The sequence below is a fragment of the Eurosta solidaginis genome, chromosome 1, assembly GCF_040869045.1.
Source record: "Eurosta solidaginis isolate ZX-2024a chromosome 1, ASM4086904v1, whole genome shotgun sequence".
Taxonomy (NCBI): Eukaryota; Metazoa; Arthropoda; class Insecta; order Diptera; family Tephritidae; genus Eurosta; species Eurosta solidaginis.
In genome coordinates this window covers 16,817,903-16,845,841 of record NC_090319.1, presented here as the reverse complement: position 1 = coordinate 16,845,841, position 27,939 = coordinate 16,817,903, and the positions used below count along the sequence as shown (strand labels likewise).

Below are 27,939 nucleotides of genomic sequence, written 5' to 3'. Positions count from 1 at the left end.
TAAGAAATATATAGTGAACAGATGTACATACCTAAACGATTTTAAGATATATAAAATAAAAAAATCGTAGATTACCATAATATATAAAGAAAAGAATACTTAAAAATCATTTGCTTACATTTTTTTGTTATATAAATAAAATTGATAAAAAAGAATTTTTATTTTTGAAAATTTTTTTTTCAATTAAATAAAAAAAAAATATAAAAAAAAATCGGCCCACTCCGGGATTAGTGAGGATGATTGCAGAATTGATTGAAGTTTTTTATGACAAAAAAAAAAAAAAAAAAGATGGCGAAATTCGAAAAATCTCGAAAAACTAAAAAATTAAAAAAAAAAACTTTAAACATTTTTTTTTGTTTTTTTTTTTTCCGAAAAGTACATTTAAAAACAAATTAAAAAAAAAAAAGATCCCAAACGGTCAATTTTTGAAAAGTTATAGCATTTTAAAAACAAAAACGGTGTTTTTTTTAAAATTCATAACTTTTTTTGAGTTGGATGAAAAATTTGAAAAAATTCTGAAAAACGTCTTTCGTAAGCTAGAAAAAGAAAAAAAACTTTCAGCCAATTCTAAAGGGGTCGGGTTCAAAATTGGTCGAAATGGGATGGAATACCCCATATATAAAAAGGAGTGTACATTTTGATTGTCACTCCATAACTCGAGAACGGCTCGCAGATTGCCATGAAATTTTTAGGAAAGATACAGGAAGGAGAGATGATGGTTAGTTGATTTTGAAATCCCAAATCGGTTTAGCCATATATATATATAAATCAAATTCTTTGTGTGTTCGCTATGGAAACGTATTTCCCATACATCAATCATCACCAAATTGTGGTTATGGGTTCCTTCGATCAACGGGAAGTTTTTAGGCTAAAAATTCGATATATAAAAGGGGCGTGGCACCTCCCATACAAATGGAATCTTTGGTACTGCATACCTCTGAAGGTATACATGGCAGAACATTGAAATTCAGTAAGGAGTTATATGAGGTAAATCCCCAACACCACCAAGAAAAGGCGGAATTGGGAAAAAGGGTGCGTGGCACCTCCCATACAAATGGAATATATTATACTGCATATATCTGGACGTCGTAATGGTAGGATAATTAAAATTGGTATGGAGCTATGTGACGTTAAGTCCTAAAACCTGCAGTAAAATGTGGAATGGGGAAAACTATGGCTGCCGTACAAACTTAAGTTATTTTAACACCTAAAGTTTGACTGCATTGTTGAGTTTAGCTGTTATGCCTTTTGGACGTTTAGTAATCTGCCGCTGTTAAAAAAAGTGTTTAGATTCAGTCTATCTACATCTTCTATAAAAATCAAATTCTGTGTGTGTGTTCCCTATGAAAACGTGTTTGCTATACTTCGATCATCACCAAATTTTGGCTCGAGGTTCCTTCGATCAAGCCGAAAGTTTTTCATATTTCAGAATTAAGAATTTTAAATTTATAGTTTTTGCTTTTTGGCTATTCGAAAGAACTATTTTAGCTCCCAAAAATGATCATGTTAACAAAATCAATGATCGCTTTCAAAATCAATTTCCTGGTGAAGTGACGAAATATAAATCGATCGACACAGTTACAGATGAAGATAAAATTGTGAATTATTCAAATGAATTTCTATACTCCTTAGAACCAAAAGGAATGCCTGCGCATATATCAACTTTGAAAATTGGCTCACCAGTCATGCTTCTTCGGAATGTAATCAAAGCAACAATCATCAGCGGTAAAAGCAATACAATAATATAAAATAAGATACAATAAGATACAAGAATAAAAGTTTTAACAGAAAATTTCACCAAATATGTGTACAAAATTTAATTCAATTTACAGAACAATAAATTAAATTATCAACAAACAAAACAGAAAAAATAACGCAACATCCATTCGATCTCGGGCGTTAAAACGTGCGCCTGGTAAAGCTAGTATATTATATAAAGCTCGGATCGAAATGTCTTTTACAGGGAATTTTCTATGATATATTAGAATAAATATCACCAAGTTTAACGTGTTTATATTGGAAATTAAGGGAGAAATGGCCAAAAATCGCTCTATCTGAACGATCGGTTGTATGGGATATAACTATATATACCTCCGATCAAAGTGATTTTTTCAGGATATCTTCTATGATATATTAGAACATGTATCACCGAGTTTCAAGTTTATACTTTCTAAATTGCGGCAGGAATGACCAAATCGTCTTATCTGAACGATCGATTGTATGGGAGATATATGTTATAGCGGTCCGATCCTAACGGGTCCGACAAATATCTAATGTAATACAAAAATACATCCTTGTGCCAAATTTCATTGAGAAATCTCAAAATTTGAAGGACTAGTTTGCGCTCAAACAGACAGACGGACTAACAGACGGCCGGTCGGACAGACGGACATGGCTATATCAACTCAGTTCGTCGCCCTGATCAATTCGGTATACTCAATGGTGAGTCTCTATTCTATATTTCTCAACGTTACAAAATCGGACCAAAGTTAATATACTATTTCATGTTCATTAAAGGTATAAAAAGGCAACAATGACTTAAAAAGATGTTGAGCGTATCACAAATTTAGTTTATTTCAAAACCGTATTTAAAATTTATTTACTGTGGAACAAAGTTTATTTATTAAAAAACTGAACTTGTCATACCCATTCTAGTTGAACGCGGATCAACCGAAGAGAATTACAAATTCAAATAAACAATGTTGCCGCAAATATTGAGAATGTTTATTAAGCCAAATAAACAGCTATTATTAGTCAGCACAATAAAATTGTTTTAAACAGCTCGTAGATTTTGACTGTGGATATCCAAGCCTTCGCTATTTTTATACTCAACTGATCAAAGCTCACATATTGTAATATTTTGGTTCGCATCAATGAAGATAAATCTAAACTTCGATACACATTAATTTCAGCATTTCCCTAAAGAGGATAGAAAAGAGGAAAACCTTAAGAAACTCCAGGACAAAGGGCTGGTGCAAACTCCAGAGATATATTGAAGCCACATTTTGGCAACCCAAAGATGTTACCACCGTAAAGGAGATGGAGGAATCCAACAACCTTCTATCAAAGACGCTGGCAACTGTGAGGAGCAGTGCTTGTTCTATAAAATGATTCATGAGAAAAACATAGGTACTATGGTGTATTAAGGAGCTGAGTCTTCTTTAGAAGGGTAAGTAAGGAAAATTTTTAAGCTGGCAAAAGCTTATGGAAAGTGCCTAATTTTGGAACAAGTATAGAGAAACAAGTCGATTGATGTATGTGCTGATATAGGGTGCTCCAGACAAACAGTGAGACTGAGGAAAGTCCCTGTATCCACGTATCAACTCCCAATAGAGAGAAAACAGTACCAGGTTCGGTGGCAAATACAAAAATTGAATGGGCGTTTGCAAAGTTTACATAGTCGGGTGCAGATGGGATATGCCCTGCTATATTGCAGATGACAGGCAGAACGATTCTAGAATGGCTTAGAACAATCTTTAATAAAACTCAATCATGTCTAGTATTCTTGGAGAATGACTCGAGTATTCTACCGAAATCGTAAAGAAGCAGTCATTTGCACCCGAAATACTACATACCCATTAGTTTGGCATCTGATCTGTACCTGTCATTACAGATAAGTTTTTTTGTGCAGCTTTTTTGGCCATCTTAATCACGTAGGCTTTGGAATATAATTAGAAAATCGCATTCATACCAATACGAAACATTTGATAACAATAAAAAAATTATTAATACATATTTGTATAAATCAGTCATAAAAATACAAAAATTAATATAAAATTATATGCACATATCTAAATGTTTTGCATATTAAAACTTGCAATGAGCTTGCACTGAATACAAACTACCTTAAAAAAGGTAAACATGCGCATGCGCACACGCACATTGAACATACTTAAAGCAAAAGCGATACGCGCAGCATTTCGTTACAGTTATAAAAACACAAAAATCAATCTAATAAATTTTCTTTTAATTTGAACTTGAGAATACTGCAATGTCATAGTTAACATGGAGGAAAATAAACATAACAAGAAAGGAAGGTTAAGTTCGGGTGTAACCGAACATTACATACTCAGTTGAGAGCTATGGTGACAACATAAGGGAAACTAACCATGTAGGAAAATGAACCGAGGGACACCCTGGAATGTGTTTGTATAACATGTGTATCAAATGAAAGGCATTAAAGAGAATTTTATGAGGGAGTGGGCCATAGTTCTATAGGTGGACGCCGTTTCGACATATCGCCATAAAGGTCGACCAGGGGTGACCCTAGAATTTGTTTGTACGATATGGGTATCAAATTAAAGGTATTAATGAGAGTTTTAAAAGGAGTGGTGGTAGTTCTATATGTGAAGGCGTTTTCCAGACATCGACCAAAATGTGGACCAGGGTGACCCAGAACATCATCTGTTGGATACCGCTAATTTATTTATATATGTAATACCTGCCAAGGTTTCAAGGGTTTTTTATTTCGCCCTGCAGAACTTTTTCATTTTCTTTTACTTAATATGGTAGGTGTCACAACCATTTTACAAAGTTTTTTCTAAAGTTATATTTCGCGTCAATAAACCAATCCAATTACCATGTTTCATCCCTTTCTTCATATTTGGTATAGAATTATGGCATTTTTTTAATTTTTTGTAATTTTCGATATCGAAAAAGTGGGCGTGATCATAGTCGGATTTCGGCCATTTTGTATACCAATACAAAGTGAGTTCAGATAAGTACGTGAACTGAGTTTAGTAAAGATATATCGATTTTTGCTCAAGTTATCGTGTTAACGGCCGAGCGGAAGGACAGACGGACGACTGTGTATAAAAACTGGGCGTGGCTTCAACCGATTTCGCCTATTTTCACAGAAAACAGTTAGCGTCATAAAATCTATGCCCCTACCAAATTTCAAAAGGATTAGTAAATTTTTGTGCGACTTATGGCATTAAAAGTATCCTAGACAAATTAAATGAAAAAGGGCGGAGCCACGCCCATTTTGAAAATTTCTTTTATTTTTGTATTTTGTTGCACCATATCATTACTGAAGTTAAATGTTGACATAATTTACTTATATGCTATAAATTTATTGGCCCGTAATCATAGTCGCTGACTTAAATGCTCTTTAGTTAAAATCTTGCCTAAATTAAAAATGGGATTTGAAATTTCGGTTTGTCATAGACATATTAAACACAGTTTCAGCTAAAATAAGCATGGACAGGGTATTGATTGGCGCTATGAAGAATTTTTTTAGAAATTTTAAAATTTCACCCTGTTCCTTACAACCGTGGTTACTTGACTCCACGTATAAAATATTATAATTTTTTACGTGACAAACACTCTTACAATACCACAAAAATTGTCAAAGGAGTATCTGAAAATGCGTTTTGATCATAATCTGGTGGCGGATAATTATCATTCAAATGTATTTAAAAGTTATTAGCAAACGTTTTGTAAAAATTCGCTGTCTTTTAATTGAACATGAAAATACTTATTTAAAGAAAATTTATTTAATATTGTTCTTAAAAAAATATTTAAATAACGCACCATAAACGAATAAGTAGTTAAAGCGGATTTGGGCTCTTTAAAGCAAAGGAAGCAACAAGGCTATCCACTCATACACTAATACCTCATGTTGAATAGTTAATATAGTTTGTAAGAATGTTGTAAAGAAAAGTTGTTTTCATTAAGACAGATGTGACGGCCAAAATGATGCAAATCTTAAATGTTAGGTGGTCCTAACCCTTAAAGCCGTTTAATTTAATAGACCCGAAACCGAATAGGGATATCTCTAACCTCGATACTAATAAGTATGCAGGACATTCAATGATAATCAAGTTAAATCAAATTTAGGTTTGTTTTCGCAAAATCAGCAAAAATAAAGCGAGTTTAGTATAGTGTAGCCATTGTACATGGACCTGCAAAGTGTAAGTTCCTTTTATTAGAAAATAATTGAACTCAAGTCGGTCATGACATAGAAGGGGTGAAAAAGGAGGGAAGTAGTACAACAGCGCCCCTACCAAGCAGATCTTAAAATTTTTTGTTGTTAGTTCTTGTTGTATTCCCTGTTTTATTTCACGCTTCCTTTTAAGGGGAATTGGCAAATTTAAAGGGAAATGTAAGACACAAAAGGAAATCCCAGCAGAATTCAAGAATTCTGTAATAATAATTCAATCATCAGAAGTCGAAAATAAGAAATTGTTCTTTTATTAGTACTGGTGAAAATTGTATCCGCGCAAAACACCTTTTTAGTTAAGTCCTTTCTGTGTACAACAATATCACCAAAATTACACCAACCACATGAAAATTTTAAACTCTTTTTTTTTTTGTAAAAATCTCTTGACAGAGTAAAAGCATTACTTTGTCGCCTTCGGATTATTGATTCCGAAATTAAAACGCGTCATCTGAAATTTTTGGACATATATTAAAAATCGACGCCTGTGGTAAATAATTCCTTCCATTGAATACTCTATATTTAATGCCAAAATCAATATAGGATGCTACTTTTTCCTCAAAAGATACTAAAATATCAAAACTCACAAATAGCTATGAATGCGGAATAATCTTAATTAAATATATCGCATATGTGGAGCCAAGTAACCATCGCACAAATTGTGTAATTTTCGTCAGAAATATAATAATACGAATTCAAGCGATAATAAATTAGTTCCTGACGTACATATATTTGCTTGTCGGGGAATCCTTTTTTCACTTCCCTTTAAGTTCATCGCGTTTAAGTAGCAAATTGTTTAATTTCTCGCAATTTTTGACAGCAGATCGACAACCTAAAATCTATTTTAAAAAATTTAAATCGCACTCATGTCATTTTAAATTTAAAATACTTTTTAGAGATAAAATAGTGTTTAAGTGGACTATAACAGACTTAAAATGATATTTAATTTATAACCATATTTAAACCAATAAAACTCTATTTTATTTCGACTATGATTACGGGCATTAAATTTTTTGTAAAAATTTGACTTTTAAAATTGTTGGATTCAAAGTGGGCGTGCGCGCCATCCGATTTTGCTAATTTTTATTTGGCACACATATAGTAATAGGAGTAACCTGCCTGCCAAATTTCATCATGATATCTTCAATGACTGCCAAATTACACCTTGCATAACTTTTAAATTACCTTCTTTTAAAAGTGGGAGGTGCCACGCCCATTGTCCAAAATTTTACTAATTTTCTATTCTGCGCCATAAGGTGAAACCACCTACCGAGTTTCATCGCTTTAGCCGTATTTGGTAATGACTTATCGCACTTTTTCGGTTTCTCGAAATTTTCGATATCGAAAAAGTAGGCGTGGTTATAGTCCGATATCGTTAATTTTAAATAGGGATCTGAGATGAGTACCCAGGAACTTACATACCACTAAATTTACTCAAGTTATGGTATTTACGGACGGACGGACGGACATGGATAAATGAATTTCTTTAATTTTGATATATAGAAGTCTATATCTATCTCGATTAGTTTATGCCGTTACGGATTACCGTTATGCGAACAAAATTAATATACTCTGTGAGCTCTGCTCAACTGAGTATAAAGGTATACAAATTAAATTAATTGTCATCTTAAATTACTAATGATGAACAAAGACCTTTGTATTTATTTATTATATTGGCTTAAGTATTTTTTGTAGGCGCTACCTGCATTATTTTACATTTGTTTACATTATAATGTTGTCATTTGTTGCTTTAGCACCACTGACCGATTTTGCGTAAACGAGCTAACGAGCCGTGCCGTAGATGACCAGCGCATTCAATAGCAATCGAACGGTTGAAGGTGTAACGTTGGCGCATGCGCAGCGCAACGAAGCGGAGCGAATAAAACGAAATGTGAGTGTGATTACAAATTTTGTGATTTAAGAAAAAGTAACATACAATTTTATGAAGAATTAAAATTTAACTATTGGATGCTACGTTGTGATCTATTTCTTTAGAAAAGAAATTAACGCAATAAAAAGCTTTGAAAAAGTGTAATCTATGTGCAACATTATAGAAGCAAACAAAATAATAATTGAATAAAAATAAGAGATTAAAGTTTGTCAAATCATATTAAATACAATAAAGTTTTATTTACAATGTTTAAATAAGAAACTAGAATAACAGTATCTGCTAACCACTTCATGGTTGGTGCGTGACAAATCTCACATTTTTTTAAGAGTTTTTGGTCTAAGTTTAAATAAATACAATATTTAGTGATTTTTTTTTTCAAACAAAAAAAGAAACTTGCTTTTGAAATTTTCATATATGTGTGTGCAAAATCCAAAGTAAGAATGTATGAGTATGTACTGGACAGTTACAATACACTGTGGTCTTAAGTTCAGTGATTGAAGTGAAATTTCACCGAAACTTAAAGTTTTTTGAAAGAAAAACAAAAAAACAACTCTCTTGGATGAAATGTGTTTCACAGTTTACTTTACAAAACTATAATTTTCTATATTTTTAGGAAAATTTGTTTCAAATCAATTGAAGCCCGTTCCATTTCATACGAAACTTTTTCAAATCAAATGAAAAGTTTTACAAGTCAAATAAAACTTCTTTTATATCAAATGGAACTTTTTTCAAAAACAATGAAACGTTTTCCATTTTAGATAAAACTTTTTTTCAAAACAAATGAAACCATTTCAGTTGAAACTTTTTTCATTTCAAATAAAACTGTTTTCATTTCATTTAAGCTTTTTTCAAATCAAATGAAACTTTTTTCATTTCAAATAAAACTTTTTTCATTTTATATAAACTTTTTTCATTTCAAATGAAACTGTTTTTGAAATCAAAATAAATTTTTCCGCTTCAGATGAAACTTTTTTCATATCAAATGAAACTTTTTTCATATCAAATGAAACTTTTTTCATATCAAATGAAACTTTTTTTATCTCAAATGAAACTTATTTTGGTATGAAAAACATCTAAAAAAAACCCATCTCGCTTGCAGATGCTGTTCGGAGTTGGCGAAAAAAAATTTGCTTCCGATCCGACAATTTTAAGAAAAAAATTAAAAAGGAGCACGACGAAAATTGGAAGAGAATTCGGAGCTATATCGCGTCTTGTGTGTATTTTTTATTCTTCGGTTTGTTTTCGGCTTGTTATCGACGAGTTATAGATGTGTCGTCGATTTTATATTAAGGCTTAATCGATATCTGTTTCACAACAAACCGATTAGTGTTCGATAAGACGTCGATAACAAATTGCTAGTACTCGAATAAGAAATCGGTACATTTTCGATAAACTATCGATAAATTTTTGATAACTAAACAGTAATTTATCTATAACGAATCAGCAATTTTTCTATTGCAAATTGATAACCTATTGATAACAAATCGGCAGCCATCGATAACACGCCAATTGCAACGTCTCCGAAATGTTCGAGCCAGTACCTTAATAGTGCTTTGTTACCGGAACGTACACGATCTATATCCGGCAAAGGACTATCAACATTCATAACACTCCCATAACCTTCGGGGAGCAACCTTATCGCTACAAGAACAACAACAACAACAATGGATTTGATGAACCTAGAGTAACAAAAAGATATACTCAAGAACAACAACAATAACAATAACAAAAATAACAACAATAACAACAAAAACGCCGACAACAAATTGCCACAACTCGCCAACCTCTCGGTCACAAATCGATAACTTTTTGCTAACATGTCGACTCCTTCGGCAACAAAGCGATAACTCGTTGATGTCAAATTCATACATTTTGGTAACATATCGATAACATTTGGATAAATAAAAGATATTTTCTCCATAATGATACTTTTTGATAACAAAGCTAACTCGATAAAAATCGATAATTATCTATTTGTTGTAAAACTTTGCAATCGATTTACTATCGAAATGTTATAGACTACTTATTGTATTCATATGTACATTTATATTTTCTTTTTTGTGTTACATATTTTAGTAATTATCTGACGTGTTTATCAACCGCCCATAGTACTTCTTTTAATTAAAAAAAATGTTTTTTAAACATTAATAAAATACAAAATTTCGCATTAAAAACATCCATTAATATCATAAAAAATATGAAGCATTCTTGTCTCATTAATAAAACACTTGTAGCGAGGTCAACTTAATCAATGTGCTTAGTTAATATTTTACATCTCTGATGCTTCGAATGCGAATCGCTATCAAACCGAAATATTTATGAACAATAAAACTTTACAAATACATGAAAATTTGCAAAGAGAGTGTTTTGCATTCACGCACCTTCCGAACTTGCAAAAGTGAAATATGCATAGCCTAAAAATATTCAAAACAATTAACCATAAAGAAGCACCTCATTGATCGCTTCATTCGCACGCCAAAAAGACTTCTTGCCTTATCTTTATATTGGATAATGTATCTTTTTTTTAGTACATAAATAGTGCAGTCAAACAAGTCTACGCCGCTTTAGTTGATTATAATGGTATGGTGGTTCATTTGTGGTCAAGTTAAGTTGTTGTTAAGGCTTCAATCTCAAGTTTATGCAGCTACTTGTCATTGTATTTGGAAATATTCTAACCGGTTCGGGTCTTGCTCTAGCAATAAGAATGTAAATGTACAATAAGTCAAAAGAGACAAAAACGTTGATAGAACCAATAAATATTTAACAAGGTGATGAGGTACATGTTTCAGCGATAACGACATGAAATAAATGTAGCTTGGAGGGCCTGGTAAAACATAAATATCATTTTTGATGTGTGAACATATTTACTCACGGTATTGGGGAATATAGTAAGCTCTTTGATGAATCGGGCACTGCGGCATATACATACCTGTGCATCTTATGTCGGATTGACCGCCAACGCAGAGAATACGTATATGATCTTTTTTACTAAGAGGTAAAAGGTCCCAAATTTGAACAGGCCTAAGCTAGGAGGAGTGGCCCTAAAAGAAAAAGTCTGTAAAACATAGCAAGGAATCATTCTAGATAGTAGTTGTCGTGGAAGCTCAACGTGGAGGAGAGATTAAAGAAGGCCTCGACGGCACTTTATGCATGTAAAAAATGCTGGGGTATACGCGTGGTCTAGCGCCCTCACCCTCATTCGATATTTATGGCGATTGTAAAAGCCTTTCCTATACTATGGTGTTCTTGTTTAGTGAGCGGCCACAAAAAAAACCTACCCACAATATTTAGAATTTTTATATAAGCTATGAATGCATGGTGTGACGGGAGCCCTGAAAACAACCCCGACGGCTGCACTGTATGCCATTCTACACATTCTACCCATAGAGCTGGTGGCGTAGAACATAGCATTAACAACTGCAACGGAACTCTTTGCGTCTGGGAAGATTCAGCGCAGATAATACGGCCATAGTGGTGTAGCGTCATCAAATATTGGACGGATAGACTACCTAATTCCCTACCTGCGATTCAAATGGCATAAAATGCGACACATGTATACCGATGGTTCCACAGAAATGAGTAGGGTCTGCGGTACATGTGCAAGTCTTACAACCTTACAATAACAAAGTTAGTGTTATCATAAAAAAGTGGGGACTGTAGGCTAATGATGAGTATTCCGACTGTAGACAGCCTTCTGGCGACACATGCTTTTAAATTAGGCCTTGACAATGATGGCAGATGTAGAAAGTGCGAATTGGAGGAGAAAACGATCGAGCATGTTTTGTGAGTGCCACAGCTATCGGATTTATAAGCAGCACACGACTCTACAAAAAAAATTTGTTCTTTGCCCTAAAGTTTATTTCATGATTTTCTGTTTTATTATAAACAAAAACGAAACGAAAATACCTTTTTTATACTCAGCTGAGCAGAGCTTACCTAGTATATTAACTTTGTTGGCATAACGGTAATCCGTAGTGGCATAAACTAATCGAGATAGATATAGACTTCTATATATCAAAATGACTGAGCGAAAAAAGAAACTCATTTAGGCATGTCCGGCCGTCCGTCCGTCCGTCAACACGATAACTTGAGTAAATTTTGAGGTATCTTGATGAAATTTGGTGTGTAGGTTTCTGGGCGTTCATCTCAGATCTCTATTTAAAATGAACGAAATCGGACTACAACCACGCCCACTTTTTCGATATCGAAAATTTCGAAAAACCGAAAAAGTGTGATAATTCATTACCAAAGACGGATAAAGCGATGAAAATTGGTAGGTGCGTTGACCTTATGACGTAAAATAGAAAATTGGTAAAATTTTGGACAATGGGCGTGGCACCGCCCACTTTTAAAAGAAGGTAATTTAAAATTTTTGTAAGCTGTAATTTGGCAGTCGTTGAAGATATCATGATGAAATTTGGCAGGCAGGTTTCTCCTATTACTATATGTGTGCTAAATAAAAATTAGCAAAATCGGATGACGAACACGCTCACTTTAAAAAAAAAACTTTTTTTAAAGTCAAATTTTAACAAAAAATTTAATATTTTTACAGTATATAAGTAAATTATGTCAACATTCAACTCCAGTAATGATATGGTGCAACAAAATACAAAAACTAAGGAAAATTTCAAAATGGGCGTGGCTCCGCCCTTTTTCATTTAATTCGTCTAGAATACTTTTAATGCCATAAGTCGAACAAAAATTTATCAATCGTTGTGAAATTTGGTAGGGGCATAGATTCTATGACGATAACTGTTTTCTGTGAAAATGGGCGAAATCGGTTGAAGCCACGCCCAGTTTTTATAAACAGTCGACCGTCTGTCCTTCCGCTCGACCGTTAACACGATAAATTGAGCAAAAATCGATATATGTTTACTGAAATTAGTTCACGTACTCATCTAAACTCTCTTTATCTAGGTATAAAAAATGGCCGAAATCCGACTACGACCACGCCCAATGTTTCGATATTGTAAATTGCGAACAATCAAAAAAAATGCCATAATTCTATACCAAATAGGAAAAAAGAGATGAAACATGGTAATTGAATTGGTTTATTGACGCGAAATATAACTTTAGAAAAAAACTTTGTAAAATGGGTGTGACACCTACCATATTAAGTAGAAGAAAATGAAAAAGTTCTGCAGGGCGAAATCAAAAGGCCTTGGAATTTTGGCAGGAATACTGTTCGTCGTATTACATATATAAATAAATTAGCGGTACCCGACAGATGATGTTCTGGGTCACCCTGGTCCACATTTGGGTAGATATCTCGAGAACGCCTTCACATATATAACTAAGGTCCACTCCCTTTTAAAATACTCATTAAAACCTTTCAGTTGATACCCATATCGTACAAAGAGATTCTAGAGACACCCCTGGTCCACCTTTATGGCGATATCCCGAAATGGCGTTCACCTATAGAACTATGGCCCACTCCCTTTTAAAATACTATTTAATACCAACCATTTGAAACCCATGTCATACAAACACATTCCAGGGTTACTCTAGGTTCATTTTGCTAAATGGTGATTTTCCCTTATTTTGTCTCCAAAGCTCTCAGCTGAGTACGTAATGTTCGGTTACATCCGAACTTAGCCTTCCTTACTTGTTCGGTATAAAGTTTGCTTTCGTAATGATTATAGTAACAATACTCATAGCGCTAGATTGATAACTAAACAACAGATCTGGTGTTTTTTACAAATCTAGAATAACCTAAAATGCCGTCGCAAAAGTGTAAATATGAAACTGATGCTTTTTGTTATATATGTGGTGGGCAATTTATTAAATTTCGAGATATAAAATTAAATACTACGAAGCATATTTTAGCTCTCCTGTTTTGAATCAATACAAGACATGGGCTCCACATGTCGCTTGTAGTTATTGTAAGGTAAACAAATTATATTTAGATAGTAAATTAAATATAGTAGACATACTTATTAGTCTTGCTATATTTGAGCTTGCTATCGAGGTGAGAAAATATCTATGAAATTTGCAACACCAAGAATCTGGCGGGAACCAAAAGACCACGTTAAAGACTACTACTTTTGCATTGTGAATCCGAGTAAAAGGCGTAGAGGTAAAAATGCAAAACCTATCGAGTATCCTGATCTTGAATCTTCTTCTGCTTCAGTCGCACACGATCTGATACAACCAGTACCAGAGCCACCAAAAAAATTATAGCTAGGATCATCTCTTAGTTCTTATAAGAGCAATGCCGGTAAGGAGTTTTTACCGACACCAGAACAACCAAACCATCATTTCAACACTACTGAAGATTTTAATGATTTGATTAGAGATTTAAATTTACCAAAAAATAAAGCAGAGCTTTTAGGCTCTTCTTCGAACAACGTTATCAAGGCCAATATAATGAAAATATTGTAACGATTTTACTTGCAATTCCCCTTATTTGCAATCTCCTGCTGAGTTCGAATCACTAAACTGTTGAATAAATAACTCCAATATTTAATAATGCAAAATGGTCTTTATTAAAGTACTTCAAAATAACACTCAAACTTTGCAACGAATAGCTTGCTTAATAACCAAACTGATTGATAGCTCAAATGAAACTCTACTATTCAAAATAATACTGCTCTTGCTCGCTAGATAGCGTCTTAATCGAAACCTCAAATCAAACTGAATTCCAGCGCCTCTACAATTGCCGCCTTTTATACTCTCGGATTTCAATGTTCGCATCTTCTAGGCGCTTCAGAATCTACTAGTCCAGCAGCTCTCAAACTTCTCAGCTGTAACTACAATTGCATGATTTTATAGTTTTTCTCATTGCATACTTTCAGAAGTATCTCAGATATATGCATGTGTTTGTGCATTGACTCTCCGCTGCTCGTATACGTACATGGTACATATGTGTAGACGCAATTATTGTTTCGTTTATGTAGATACATAATGATTGATCTATGGATGTGAATTCACGTCACTGCTTAGCATCGGCTTAGAGACTATAGCATCGCTCAGTGCTGCTAACATTCGTTACAATATGATGTATACAATTTTTGGGGTTTATTGAGGGATAGTAAAAGTGTAAACTTTTAAATCATTTTCCACTTTTTTGTAAGTTATTTCGATATTAAAACTTCATAAAAATATTTATTTGAATTGCTTCATTTTCAAGTAAAATTTAAAACCACAGATTTTGAAAAATTTCGTTCAAACGGTTTCCTAAATAGGAAAGCAAACTTTTTCATGCCACATATTTTTTTTCGTCAAATTACGCAATAAAGAATTGAAATTTAATGATTTTAAGTCAAAGTCAAATTATGTGTTGACCCGTGTCATAGGTCCTGGAAAGCTTCTAGTATTTGTGAGAAGGAAGAAGTTTTCAGTTTGGTTATTGAGCAAACTTCTGGAAATACTATGGATTCATTCAGTCTATGTGAGGTAGTCACAGACCAGCCAGCTCATCTTCAGTTACAAAATTCATAGAAGGTTTTTCTTATATTAAAAATAAAAATAAATGCAAGGTGCGATAACCTCCGAAGAGATATAAGGCCGAGCTTCTCTTCCAATTTGCGTCGTGCTATGGATTTTCCCTAAAAATTGGCCGGACGGGAATTTAGTTGATAAAATTTGATAAAAATTGCCACCGCTGCTAGTTTCGTGTTTAAAAAAATTTTTGTTTCGTCATATGAGAGCTGAACAAGCTGATAAGCAAGGTCATTACATATGTTGCCTGATTTAACACATACTAGTACAATTGAAATTGCGAATTAGAACTTAATTTAGAAGCAGCACGCACAATTAGCGCTTTAATGCTAAGTAATTTTAGCAAACACATATGTACATTAGACTGGGTCGTTTTATTAACCGATATGCCATCGATTTTTCGATAAGATTTGGGCTGAGAAAAAACAGTTCCACTACGCATACCCAAAAAAATAATTCGAGAGCCTGCGAAATTTAATTTTTTTTACTTTTTTTCGACTTTGATTATTAAGGTTTTTTTCATGACCTACTTAAAAACTTTCATGTAAACCCTGTCCGACCCAAAAATTCCCGCTAAAAAATATTTTTTTTCAAAAAACAGTTATCGAAAACGTTTTTAGCGGACATTTTTGGGTCGGACAGGCTATACATATGAAATTTTTTTTAGTAGGTCATGAAAACCACCTTAAAAATCAAAGTCGAAAAAAGGCAAAAAAAAAAAAAAATTAAATTTCGCAGGCTCGAAAATTATTTTATTGGGTATGCGTAGTGGACATTTTTTTCCTTAGCCCAAGTCCTAACCAAAAGTCGATGGCGCGATATCGGCTTACTTTCGTCCATATAAATCGACCAACCCTAATGTACATACTTATCTAGGTATGTAAACAAAATTTCGCAAGCCGCATATAAAAATATCTAAATATGTCCTAAATTTTAAAAATAATTTGTTTAAAATTAGTGCATCATTTTCACACAGCTTAAATCAATTCTATTAAATTCTTTAATTTTCTGTCATCTACAGTCATTATCCATCTTCACTTTGTTTGCACGCAATTACGAATATGTCGACAATTTGCTATTGTTCCACCAGCCTTTGGCTTGCCGCTCTACCTTTGCTCATAACCGCTCAGCCACTCGTTGAATTTGCGCGTAATTTGGAAACTTCATTATTGAACACACGCTTGCCCGACACGCAAATATTTGAAGAAACTTATGATTTTATAATTGTCGGCGCAGGTTCGGGTGGTTGTGTGATTGCGAATCGTCTAAGTGAGAGTGCGAATGCGACAGTGTTGCTCTTAGAAGCGGGTGATCAAGAAACGTTTTTAAGGTAAGAAAAAAACTGGTTGAATATTTTTGGAATATAACCCTATCGAAGAAAGCTTTGTAATTCAAATTCAGACAATTTTTGAAAAAAGGCCCTCCTCAGGGCATTTATGAAACAAGTTTTGAGATAGCGAGGTTTTTAACTACTAGCTGAGATAGGTTGATATCCAAAACCATACCAAGCCTTTTTAAGTAGTGATTTTTTTCAAGTCTCATTGCAAGACCCTCCGGGTGTAGGACTCCTTTCTGCCTTAACGGGCTACCTGGGACCGCATTTAACATTACCTCGGGTACACTCTACGTGAGCTTCATGGCTACTCCCACGCTAATGGACTATACATTCATTTTCTCGTTTGCTGAGAAGTATATGCCTCACATATCTGCCGACCGCATCCTATCTATCTCTACTATCCTTTACCACTGCAGGCCAAAGTGCTTGCATTCGAAAGACATGTGGCATTCACTGTCTAAATTTCTGCAGCATAGACGACTGGGCTTCAGCCTTACCTGTTTTGTGAAGATATTTGCGTAATTAACCGTGTCTGGTTAGAAAGACGACCTATCCGTGTAGTCGCTTCAGCCAAAGATTCAGTTCAAGAGTTACTTCCCTGGTCCACTATACCGCAATGCCGCTGCTCCACTGTTGTTGTCAGCATTGGACTCCCTTCTTGCTTCGGTTCCGTTGTTGTATATAGCTTTTCTTTCCTCAGCAAGAAGATGTATCGGTTTGTTACCCAATACGATCAGGACAACTTCTGCCCAGACCGTTCGGTAAGCTGTAGCCATTCGCTGTGCTCATTTTCGTTGGACCGAGATGAGGGTAGTTCGATGCTGCCGGTGTTTCATTGCGTCCACCTAGATTTCTGCATCGTACTAGAGCATACAATCCGAAGTTGATACAAGCAGCTTCCTTGTACATGGCTTTGAACCGCATGTGTTAGCCATTAATTTACTTATATTCACTATAGTGTACGCAGCCCTTTCGAGCGCTCCTTGGATGCGCACCGAGAAGGTGAGTTTATTGTTTAGCCTCAACACAGATATTTCGTAAAAGTTTGTGTTTCTATTTCCAGGTCGCCAACCACCTTTTCTTCATAGTGGGAATCCGCCTCCTTGTTAGGATTACGTTCTCCATTTGCCATCCATATATTTTCACTGCAGCTGTCCTGGTTTGGTTTAAGCTGCACCAGCTTGCAGCTTTGTGCTGTTATCACAGTTTGCAAGTCATCTACGAATGCGACAAGAACGGTGCTTTTTGGCATATCCAATCGAAGAAGACTGCCGTAAGTAATTTCCCAGAGAGCGGGACCTAGTACCGAACCCTGGGCCGCTCCGCCTTTTATATATAGCCTTCTTTGACCCTAAGTGATCTCATACATTAGATACCTGTCGTTCAGGTAGTTCCTTAAGGTTTTGCGTTACCTTGAATTTGCTGTCTAGTGCCTCATACATGTCATCCCCTCTGGCTGAGTTGAGCGCGTTTTTGACATCAAGCGTGAGCAGGGAGACTATCAGTCTTGCTATATAGTACACTGTCCCTACTTTCTTGACTCCTTCTATCTCTTATGCTAAGGCATCTATTGAGGAGTGCCCTCTACGGAAACCATGCTGCCGGCTTGACAGTCCCCTCCGTTCTCCAATGCCTTCGTGAAACGTTGCTTCAGGAGACTCTCAATCTATTTGCATGCACAGTACACCATGTACGGACGGAACTTCATCATAATTATTTTATATCCTTGTCACCAGAGGTCTCGATCTACTTTCTCCCAAAGCGCTTTTCAGCACGCAGTAGTGGTTTTACTTAGTCTTAATCTACCTATCTTGAAATGCTAGTTATTTAATAAAATAAACATACACATCTCTTTTTTACAGCGATGTTCCACTTACAGCTGCACTTACACAAATGACGCGCTACAATTGGGGCTACAAATCTGACCCAACACCGAATGCATGCCAAGGTCTTAAGGGAGGTGTCTGCAATTGGCCCAAAGGACGCGGTATTGGAGGCACTAGTCTCATAAATTTCATGCTCTACACACGTGGACATCGCAAAGATTACGATCAATGGGCTGCGAGTGGCAACAAAGGCTGGAGCTATGATGAAGTGTTACCCTACTTCAAAAAATCCGAAAATATGCACATCAAAGGACTGCGCAAATCACCATATCATGGACGTAAAGGACCACTCGATGTTAATTACACAGATTATAAATCGCCAATATTAAAAGCATTTCTCAAATCAAGTCATGAAATGGGCTATAAAATCACCGATCCAAATGGCGAAAATTTGTTGGGTTTTGGACGCGCGCAAGCAAATCTGCGCAATGGCCGGCGTTGTAGTGCAAGCAAAGCTTTCATCAGACCTATAACAAGGCGCGCGAACTTGCATATTTCAATGAAATCATGGGTTACACGCCTCCTTATGGATGCGTCGAATAAATTGGCAACAGGTGTCGAGTTTGTGAAGCAACACAAACTTTATCGAGTGAAGGCTAGAAAGGAGGTGATATTATCAGCTGGTGCGATTGCTTCACCACAGCTGCTGATGTTGTCTGGCATTGGACCGCGCCAGCACTTGGAGAAGCTGAATATAACAGTTGTGCGTGATTTGAAGGTGGGCTATAATTTACAGGACCATGTGACGCTGAATGGCTTGGTATTTTTAGTGAATACTACAACAACAATAAATGATAAGCTTTTAATGAATCCAGCGGATATATTGCATTATGTATTGGAAGGAAGAGGACCTTATACGATACCAGGTGGTGCAGAGGGTATTGCTTTTGTACGTACGCCAAACTCAACAGTTGGTAGGGTTCCAAAATACGAGTAAAAATTATTTAGTTGTTATTATTTTTTTTATACAACAGATAAAGGTTATGCCGATATGGAAATCGTTTTGGGTGCGGGCTCGCTAAGCGGTGATCATATGGGTTCGTTGCGTGATTTGCTTGGTATACCAGATGAATTTTATCAGCGTGTATATGAGGGTTTGCATGACAAGGTGAATGATATAGTGAACCCGATTTTGCTTGTTAAACTAGAATCTTTGTCTTTAGGAAAGCTTTGGTCTCGTGCCAGTGCTTTTGCGACCTCGAAGTCGTGGTCGCATTTCTTTGCGTAGCACGAATCCCTTCCACTGGCCGCGTATGGAACCGAACTATATGCAGAATCTAGATGATATACGTGCCATGCTGGAGGGTGTACAACTGGTGAGATTATGTAGAATATATACTAGAATATATACATGAGGGTGGTCCTTAAAGATCAAATGAAGTCTTCCTCAATTTGTGTAATTATTGTTCTAACTCTGTGTTTATCTGGTGTAGATGATGATATTGAGGTGTATGGTTTCATAGGTGCAGGTCTAAGAAATTTTAGAAAAGTGAGTCGAACTATGACCCCCAACCGGAAGAGAGCATTCAGGACGCATGCTAAAGCTTTCAGAATTTTTTTTAAAATTACTTGAGTGTTATTTCGGGGCCATATCACAATGTGGGAGTTGCCTTTGAATCATTTCCGGGTTGTTTTCAGGGATTTTCGTGGATATTTCGGAATAAGTTTTCTGATGATTTCGGGACTACGTCGGGTCATATGAAAATAACTTCGGTAGTTTCGTCATCAAATTGTTATTATTTGTGGACTATTTCTTTTCTATTTCCAGATCATGTCAGATAGTCAGATTTTGTTAGCATTGTTTCGGAATTATTTCGGGATTGTTATCAGAATTATATCGAGTATATTTCATTTTAGTTCGGGACCTTCTAGTTACGAGTTTGGCACTATTTTCGGATTTTATCAGTATTGTTTTCAGGATAATTTTGGTTTGAACCATTTCGGAATGGTTTCTAAGATTGTTTTCCGGGTAGTATCAGGACTATTTCGGGATTATTTCGAAACGATTTCTGAAATATTTTGGAGTTATATCCGGATTATACCTGGATGGTTTTCTGTATCATTTCCAAATAATTTTGAGAATATTTCGGAATGAGTTTCGGGAATATTTCGGGATTGGTTTTAAGATGCTCTTTCTGAACTATTTTGAGATAATGTCGGGATTAGTTCGGGCCTGTTCAGAACAATTGCGGGATATTATGGGATCTTTTGCGGATTGTATTTTGTTTTAGTTTTAGAATCCTTCCGGAACTTTGCCGCGCTTATTATCAACCACCAATATAATAAATAAAATAAAATAAAATAAAATAAAATAAAATAAAATAAAACAAAATAAAATAAAATAAAATAAAATAAAATAAAATAAAATAAAATAAAACAAAAAAAAAAATAAAATAAAATAAAACAAAATAAAATAAAATTAAATTAAATAAAACAAAAAAAAAAAAATAAAATAAAATAAAACAAAATAAAATAAAACAAAATAAAATAAAATTAAATTAAAAATAATATCAAATATAATAACATAAAATAAAATGAAATAAATTGAAATAAAATTTAAAAAATAATATAAAATATAATAAAATAAAATAACCTGGAATAAAACGAAATAAAATAAAGTAAAATAAAATAAAATAAAACAAAATAAAATAAAATAAAATAAAATAAAACAATACAAAATAAAATTAAAAATAATATCAAATATAATAACATAAAATAAAATAAAATAAATTGAAATAAAATTTAAAAAATAATATAAAATATAATAAAATAAAATAACCTGGAATAAAACGAAATAAAATAAAGTAAAATAAAATAAAATAACATAAAATAAAATAAAATAAAATAAAATAAAATAAAATAAAATAAAAAAATGAAATAAAATAAAAAAATAAAAATAAAATAAAAAAGAATAAAATAAAATAAAGTAAAATACAACAAACCAATATCACATATAATAACATAAAATAAAATAAAATAACATAAAATAAAGTAAAATACAATAAAACAATATAAAAGAAAATAAAAAAATAAAAATAAAATAAAATAAAACAAACTAAAAATAGAATAAAATAAAATTACATAAAACAAAGTAAAATACAATAAAACAATATAAAAGAAATGAATAAAAAATAAATAAAAAAATTTAAATAAAATAACATAAAACAAAATGAAGTGAAATAAAATAAAATAAATGCAATGGAATAAAATAAAAAAAATAAAAATAAATAAAAAAAAATAACCTATAGCAAAATAAAATAAAATAATAAAATAAAATAAAATAACATAAAACAAAATAAAATAAAATAAAATAAAAGAACATAAATTAAAATAAAATAAAATGAAATAAAATGAAATGAAATAAAATAAAAAAATAAAATAAATTTAAATAGGTGCAGTCCATTTCAAGACACCCGGTCCGCGCAGGACATGATTTTTGATTTCGATGAAATTTTAATATGTTGTTCTTTGGTCAAAATAATGAAACACGTGTTTTTTTTTTTGCCTCAAATCGATATTTTATTCACCTATTTCTTCAACTGTCAATAACTTTGTCAAAAATTAACCGCTTCTCATGATTTTTTCTTTGAAATGTTCGTTATTTTAAATACATTTATAAACAATAGCATATACTTAGTTAAAAAAAAATTTGTTTAGTATTTAGTAAAAATTTATGACTTTTTTAAAAAATGTATTTCTCAAAAAAGTTTATTTTTTTTGTTTAAGCTTTTTCTATATTGAGTTAACATTTCATATTTCAACTTAGCCAAATGCCTATTAGCCAAAGCTCGTTATTTTCGAGATATGAATTTTTGAATATTAAACATTTTCCCCCCATTTATTGATCATTGCATCATGCATTACAGCATTCAATGACTTTGTCAAAAATTAACCGATTCTCATGAGATTTTCTTTGAAATGTTCGTTTTAATTTTAGTTTTATATAAATTTATAAACAATTGCATAGAGTTACAAAAAAAAAATTTTTTTTTAGTATTTAGTAAAAATGTATGACTTTTTTTCAAAAATTAATATTTCAAATAACGGTTATTGTTTTTTGTTTAAACTTCTTCTATTTAGAGTGAGCAGTTTATTTTTGAACATGGGTAAATATTCATTAGCCAAAACTCGTTGTTATCGAGATATGAATTTTTGAATATTAAACATTAATTTTAAGCACTTGACATTGATCGCCTTGTATGCTGATATGTATTGCATCAATAAATGGGGGGGAAAAATGTTTAATATTCAAAAATTCATATCTCGAAAACAACGAGTTTTGGCTAATAGGCATTTAGCCAAGTTGAAACATGAACTGTGCACTCGATATAGAAAAAGTTTAAACAACAAAAAATAACCTTTTTTGAGAAATTAATTTTTGAAAAAAGTCATAAATTTTTACTAAATACTAAGTGAACAAATTTTTTTTTAAAGTATATGCTATTGTTTATAAAGTTCTATAAAAGTATTATATTTACTTTACGAACCTTTCAAAGAAAAAATCATGAGAATCGGTTATTTTTTGACAAAGTTATTGACAGTTGAAAAAATTGGTGAATAAAATATCGATTGCATTTTATCGAATTCAATTGCCGATAAATCCGAAAAAAAAATTTTTTTCAGGCACAAAAAAAAAAAAACAAAAAAAAAAAACAAGTGGTTCATTATTTTGACCAAAGAACTACATATTAAAATTTCATAGAAATCAAAAATCATGTCCTGCGCGAACCGGGTGACTGAAATGGAATGAGCCAATAAAATAAAATAAAATCAAATCAAATCAAATAAAACGAAATAATATAAAAAATAAAATAAAACAGAACATTTGAGGCTCAGGATAGTTTGGGGATTGCTTAAGATATTCTTCTGTACTATCTACGGATCATTTAGTCATTGTTTTCGGGATCGTTTCAAGACAATCCGCATAATTACAATATTATGATTAGGATAAAGATCAGGATAATATCGAAAATATTTCGGGATAGTTCATTTGAAGTTTAAGGACCATCGGACTTACATGCATTCATATCTCGATTTTATAAATTTCCACTACAGATTTTTCAAATAACTGCAACAAAGTCTATGCGTCAGCTGGGTACTAAATTCAACACCAACTCCTTTTTGGGCTGTGAACATCTCATCTTTCGCAGTAAACCTTATTGGCAGTGCTGCCTACGTCGTTATGGCTCCAGTTTACAACATCAAGTTGGCACCTGTAAGATGGGACCCTCAACCGATTCAGACGCCGTGGTCGATCCAGAATTAAGAGTGCATGGCATTAAGCATTTGCGTGTCGTTGACGCATCGATTATGCCAACCATACCAGCTGGACATACAAATGCTATTGTGATAATGATTGCAGAGAAGGCAGCGGATATGATTAAGAGCTCGTGGCGCATGCGTAGTTAGTGGAGTGAAGTTGATATTATTAAGTTCTATTAATTTATTTCGAAAACAATTCAAGTCATTACGCTTAGGTTATATATAATAAATAGTTAAGTTTTGGCTTTGAGTTAGGATATTTATATAGCGTTAAAAATAATGATTTTCGTACCATAAATGTGATCTGTATAACCATAAATTCTGCCATTTGAAATAGATTTAACTTACATTTAGAAAATAATTCTCTTCTTCATACATGTACGTACATATGATGGTACTCTTCAGTTCAACCAGTGTACATTGTTGTTATTACTGGTCTACTAAAAAAAATTTTAGGTTAGGTTGAACTGGCTGGTCAATAAAGATCTCATATAGACTGAATGTATCCATAATGTTACCAGAATTTGCTTGGAGACCAAACGGAAGAACCCAAATCAGGTGCAGGGCTATACGTTATAGAATAACTACGTCCTCTTGGCAAATACTAGCAGTTTTTAGGACCCAGATTAATTGCTGCCTCGAGATCTGGCAACTCTGCCTCCCCTAATAGCTGGAGTCTTGACCTGGCGAGGGCGGGACACGAACAGAGAACGTGCTCAACCGTTTCTTCCTGCAGCTCACACTTCCTGCACTTGCGGTTACTGACGAGGCCTAACTTATACGCATGTGACGCCAGAAGGCAGTGTCCAGTCAGTATGCCCATCGTGAGCCTTTAGCCTTCTCTCTTTAGAGATATGAGCCACTTTGTGAGTCTAATATCGTCGGCTTTGCACATGATCTTAGAAATTTTGTAGCCCCGCACTTTTGCCCACGCCTTTCCTGCTTGATGGATCTTATGCAACACCTGTCTACTTTTGATTTCTTCTAAGTGGATAGGACGTATAAAAAATGTATAATAACATACAATATTTCAAGGGAACAATCTTACGGGGGCGGTGAATGTGGCCAAACTAACGAGCAGCAACTGTTTAGCGGCAAGGTGTTTCAGTCCAACAACGCCAGACAATGGAGACAACACCACTGGTGGGGCAAGGGCGGTTTTAGAGTGGCCGTTGACTTAAAATGAGTTAAGGAGAATGGATGATTGTCTACTACGGAGGAAGTTTATTTCGGGATGGCCGTGTGTGATGCTTTTGAATGTTGGCCGTCTCGCTGGACATCACTGTTCTGCTGCTACTGCTTGGGACTCTGCACTTTGAAAGCATGAGAAAGACAAATTGAGAATGCATGTGTGCCCTCTGTATTTAGGTAGGCTGCAAACGTATATTATTTGTAGTGTACCTCTCTATGGTGTCAATGAATTTATGGAGGGCAATGTTTCTAGACCTGGCCTTCATGCATGCATGTTGTACCATAGAAAGCTTGCAGTCAAATTAATAATTTTTTTCTGTCTGCTTTGGAACAAACATGCCTCTAACCCCTCATCAGCTTTGAAGAATATAGGCTTCAGTAATGTCAGTTCTAAACACCCTTCCCAGCGAGATAATTATAGGCTCTTCAAGTTAATGGAGCATCACCGGTGTGATATCGTCAGGGCCCGAAGATATAAAGGAGTAGAAGCTGTTGACAGCAAATCTAATTTTTTCCGTGTCAATGGCCACGTGCAGCAGTCCATCCGGGGAAATCGGCGGGCTCTACATAGCTCGGTTAGGTGCGGGACTACTTTAATCATGGAAACTAAAGTTCAAGAGATTCCTCGGCTAAGCATGTTCACACTTTATCTTCTCCTCTCACGAAGTGATAGCTGTGATGTTGTTTGGCCAGAATCTTGCTGAGCCTTGACGACTAAAGGCAGTTGCTAAGCGAAAAGCAGAAATATTTCCCAGACTCGGTCTTAACTGGGATCACAATAAATGAAAGTTTTGTTTTCCAGCTTATTGTTTGCGAAACGTTTGAGTTTGCTATCAGGGACTATGTAAGCCGACACTAGGAGTAATATATGGTTGCTATCCCCTTCCAACTTGACGACTGTTAAATCTGATGTACTGCACTTAGAGAGGAGGCGCGCAGTTGCTTATGGATACTTGATCGACATCGCCTGACTGAATTGGTATACGTGGTCACTCTAAGGTATTATCCTTAGGGCCGCAGTTGGGCTCAAATAGTTTTTACAGCCTGTGTAGGATGGAGGTCGCCGTGGTGTGGTGGTAGCGTGCTCCGAATACCTGGGCAAAGCAACATCGAAAATTTTGAAAAATTAAAATAATTTTTCCTAAGCGGGGTCGCCTCTCGGCAGTGATTTGGTAAACACTCCAAGTGTATTTTTGCCATAAAAAGCTTCTCAGTGAAAATTCATCTGCCGGAGTCGGCAAAAAGTATGTAGGTATTTGTAGGAGAAATTAAAAAAGGAGACGACGCAAATTGAAAGAGAAGCTGGACCTAAAATATCTTCGGACGTTTTCGTACCTTGCATTTAACTTTTTCGGTGAAGGATGATGAAAGATAGATTGTCTTCTTTATTGCTCTGTATGTTCCCAGTAAAGCCTTTGCGTTTTTGAAGTACGATGCGGAGGATGTCTTCACTTTTGGGATCAGAGAGGGATGGGTGTGACTTTGATACGAGCTTGGACGCGTGTGCCGTCGCAGTACGGAGTTGTCACACTGAATAGCACGGCGCAACAAAAATAACTATCAGAGTGGTTTTGTTTACTAAGTCTCCAAGTCCAAATTCTGCAGTAAAGTGGCATTAACCCAGGCATGAAATATATTGTGCGGACGATATAGTCGTAGTCGTATACACTATATACTCTGCGAGGTAGGAGCAGATGATGACATCGTCGCCTTTTTGAGTTCTTGTAGCTATAAGGAGACCCCCCAAAAGTGTTGGCCAGTTTTATCGATGCTATTGGCTTTTGCCGGATATTGATCCGATACGCTCCGGTAAAGAGCAAAATTCTGGTACTACAACAACCGTCGAGAAAACGATGTCATATTCATTAGACGCAATTTAGATATGACCACATTGAAACTTCCTGGTCATACCATCCTCTCCTTCTGTAAGGATAGGTCACATTATTGTTGCATTTGCATGTTAAATCTCTATCCGTATATGGATCACGTTTCATTGGAGCACGAGGAATATTGCTAGCGTGAGAGGAAAGTTGTATTGTTCTTCGCTGCTCGTGTTCGAACTGTAGCTTGCCTAAAAAAAAACAAAGGTGTAAGCGTCTTATTTATATCTTTTTCCTTTAGACGCAGCAGTACCAGTCTCTAGGTACGGGGTTGGGTTTAACGTCTTCACGCAGTAAAAAAATGATGAGTCGTCTGCAAATAATACATTTTGTTCGATAAAAGACAAATTTAACGAGTTTACATAGAAAATGAGTGCCTTAGGGTGGGGGAATTGTACATCAAACCGTCTGCAGCCATTAAGTCAGCTGTCGTCACTAATGCCGCGTTTATCAGTGCGAGCTTAAACTACAGTTAAAGTTGAGTAGAGTCAACCCTGCCACTTCAGGCGCTTAAGCCGAGATGAGCAGTAAAATTTTATGTTATCGAATAAAGTGGCAAGGTTAAACTCTAGTTAACCTTAACAAGACTTTAAACTCGCACTGAAAAGCCATGTATAATTAGAAGAAAAGTTAAACATAGTTTAAACATTTTTATTGCTGTTTAAGTGTAACGGAAACTTTAAGCTTATACGCAAACCGCTAACGCCCACAGCGTATGTCGTTGAATTTAAATGCGGGTAAATAAAATTAACTCTGTTCTATGAAACACCCTGTGCTCCATTGGTATACAACTTTACTAAAGCTTTTCAAAAGCGCTTTTGCTGCCACCGGAAATGGGCATATTAACGGAAACTCTCGTCAACGCTAGCGCGCATGTATTGTTTACAATTTCATAGATAAATATTATAAAACGTGTTAACAAATAAAACAAAACAGTTTTAGCAAATATTAAAACAACACCCAATTTCACGAAGAGAATTCAGTTCAATTGCGGTAATCAAAGCGAATAGAAGTTGTCGTTCTGTGGTTACAATGCTTCCGCCGGCCGGTGACGAGAGTGAGTGAAATAAAAAAGTTCATAATAAAGATATAATATATTTGTGTATATAAAAATG

The 27,939-nt window shown here is 34.5% G+C and overlaps 1 protein-coding gene across 2 annotated transcripts; it reads left to right on the top strand.

The window, feature by feature from the left end:
- Positions 1-7,692: 7,692 nt before the first annotated feature.
- Positions 7,693-24,258, top strand: LOC137249810 (glucose dehydrogenase [FAD, quinone]). Of its 2 annotated transcripts, XM_067781752.1 has the most exons (6): positions 7,693-7,829; positions 16,291-16,599; positions 18,468-19,405; positions 19,466-19,599; positions 19,655-19,807; positions 23,547-24,258. In XM_067781752.1, exons 2-6 carry the CDS (start codon positions 16,331-16,333, stop codon positions 23,898-23,900), a joined length of 1,848 nt encoding a protein of 615 aa, XP_067637853.1. In that variant the 5' UTR covers positions 7,693-7,829; positions 16,291-16,330; the 3' UTR covers positions 23,901-24,258. The 2 variants fall into 2 exon arrangements, with proteins under 2 accessions (XP_067637853.1, XP_067637863.1); XM_067781762.1 differs by lacking the exon at positions 16,291-16,599 and having other exon boundaries at positions 7,744-7,829.
- The last annotated feature ends 3,681 nt before the right edge of the window (positions 24,259-27,939 follow it).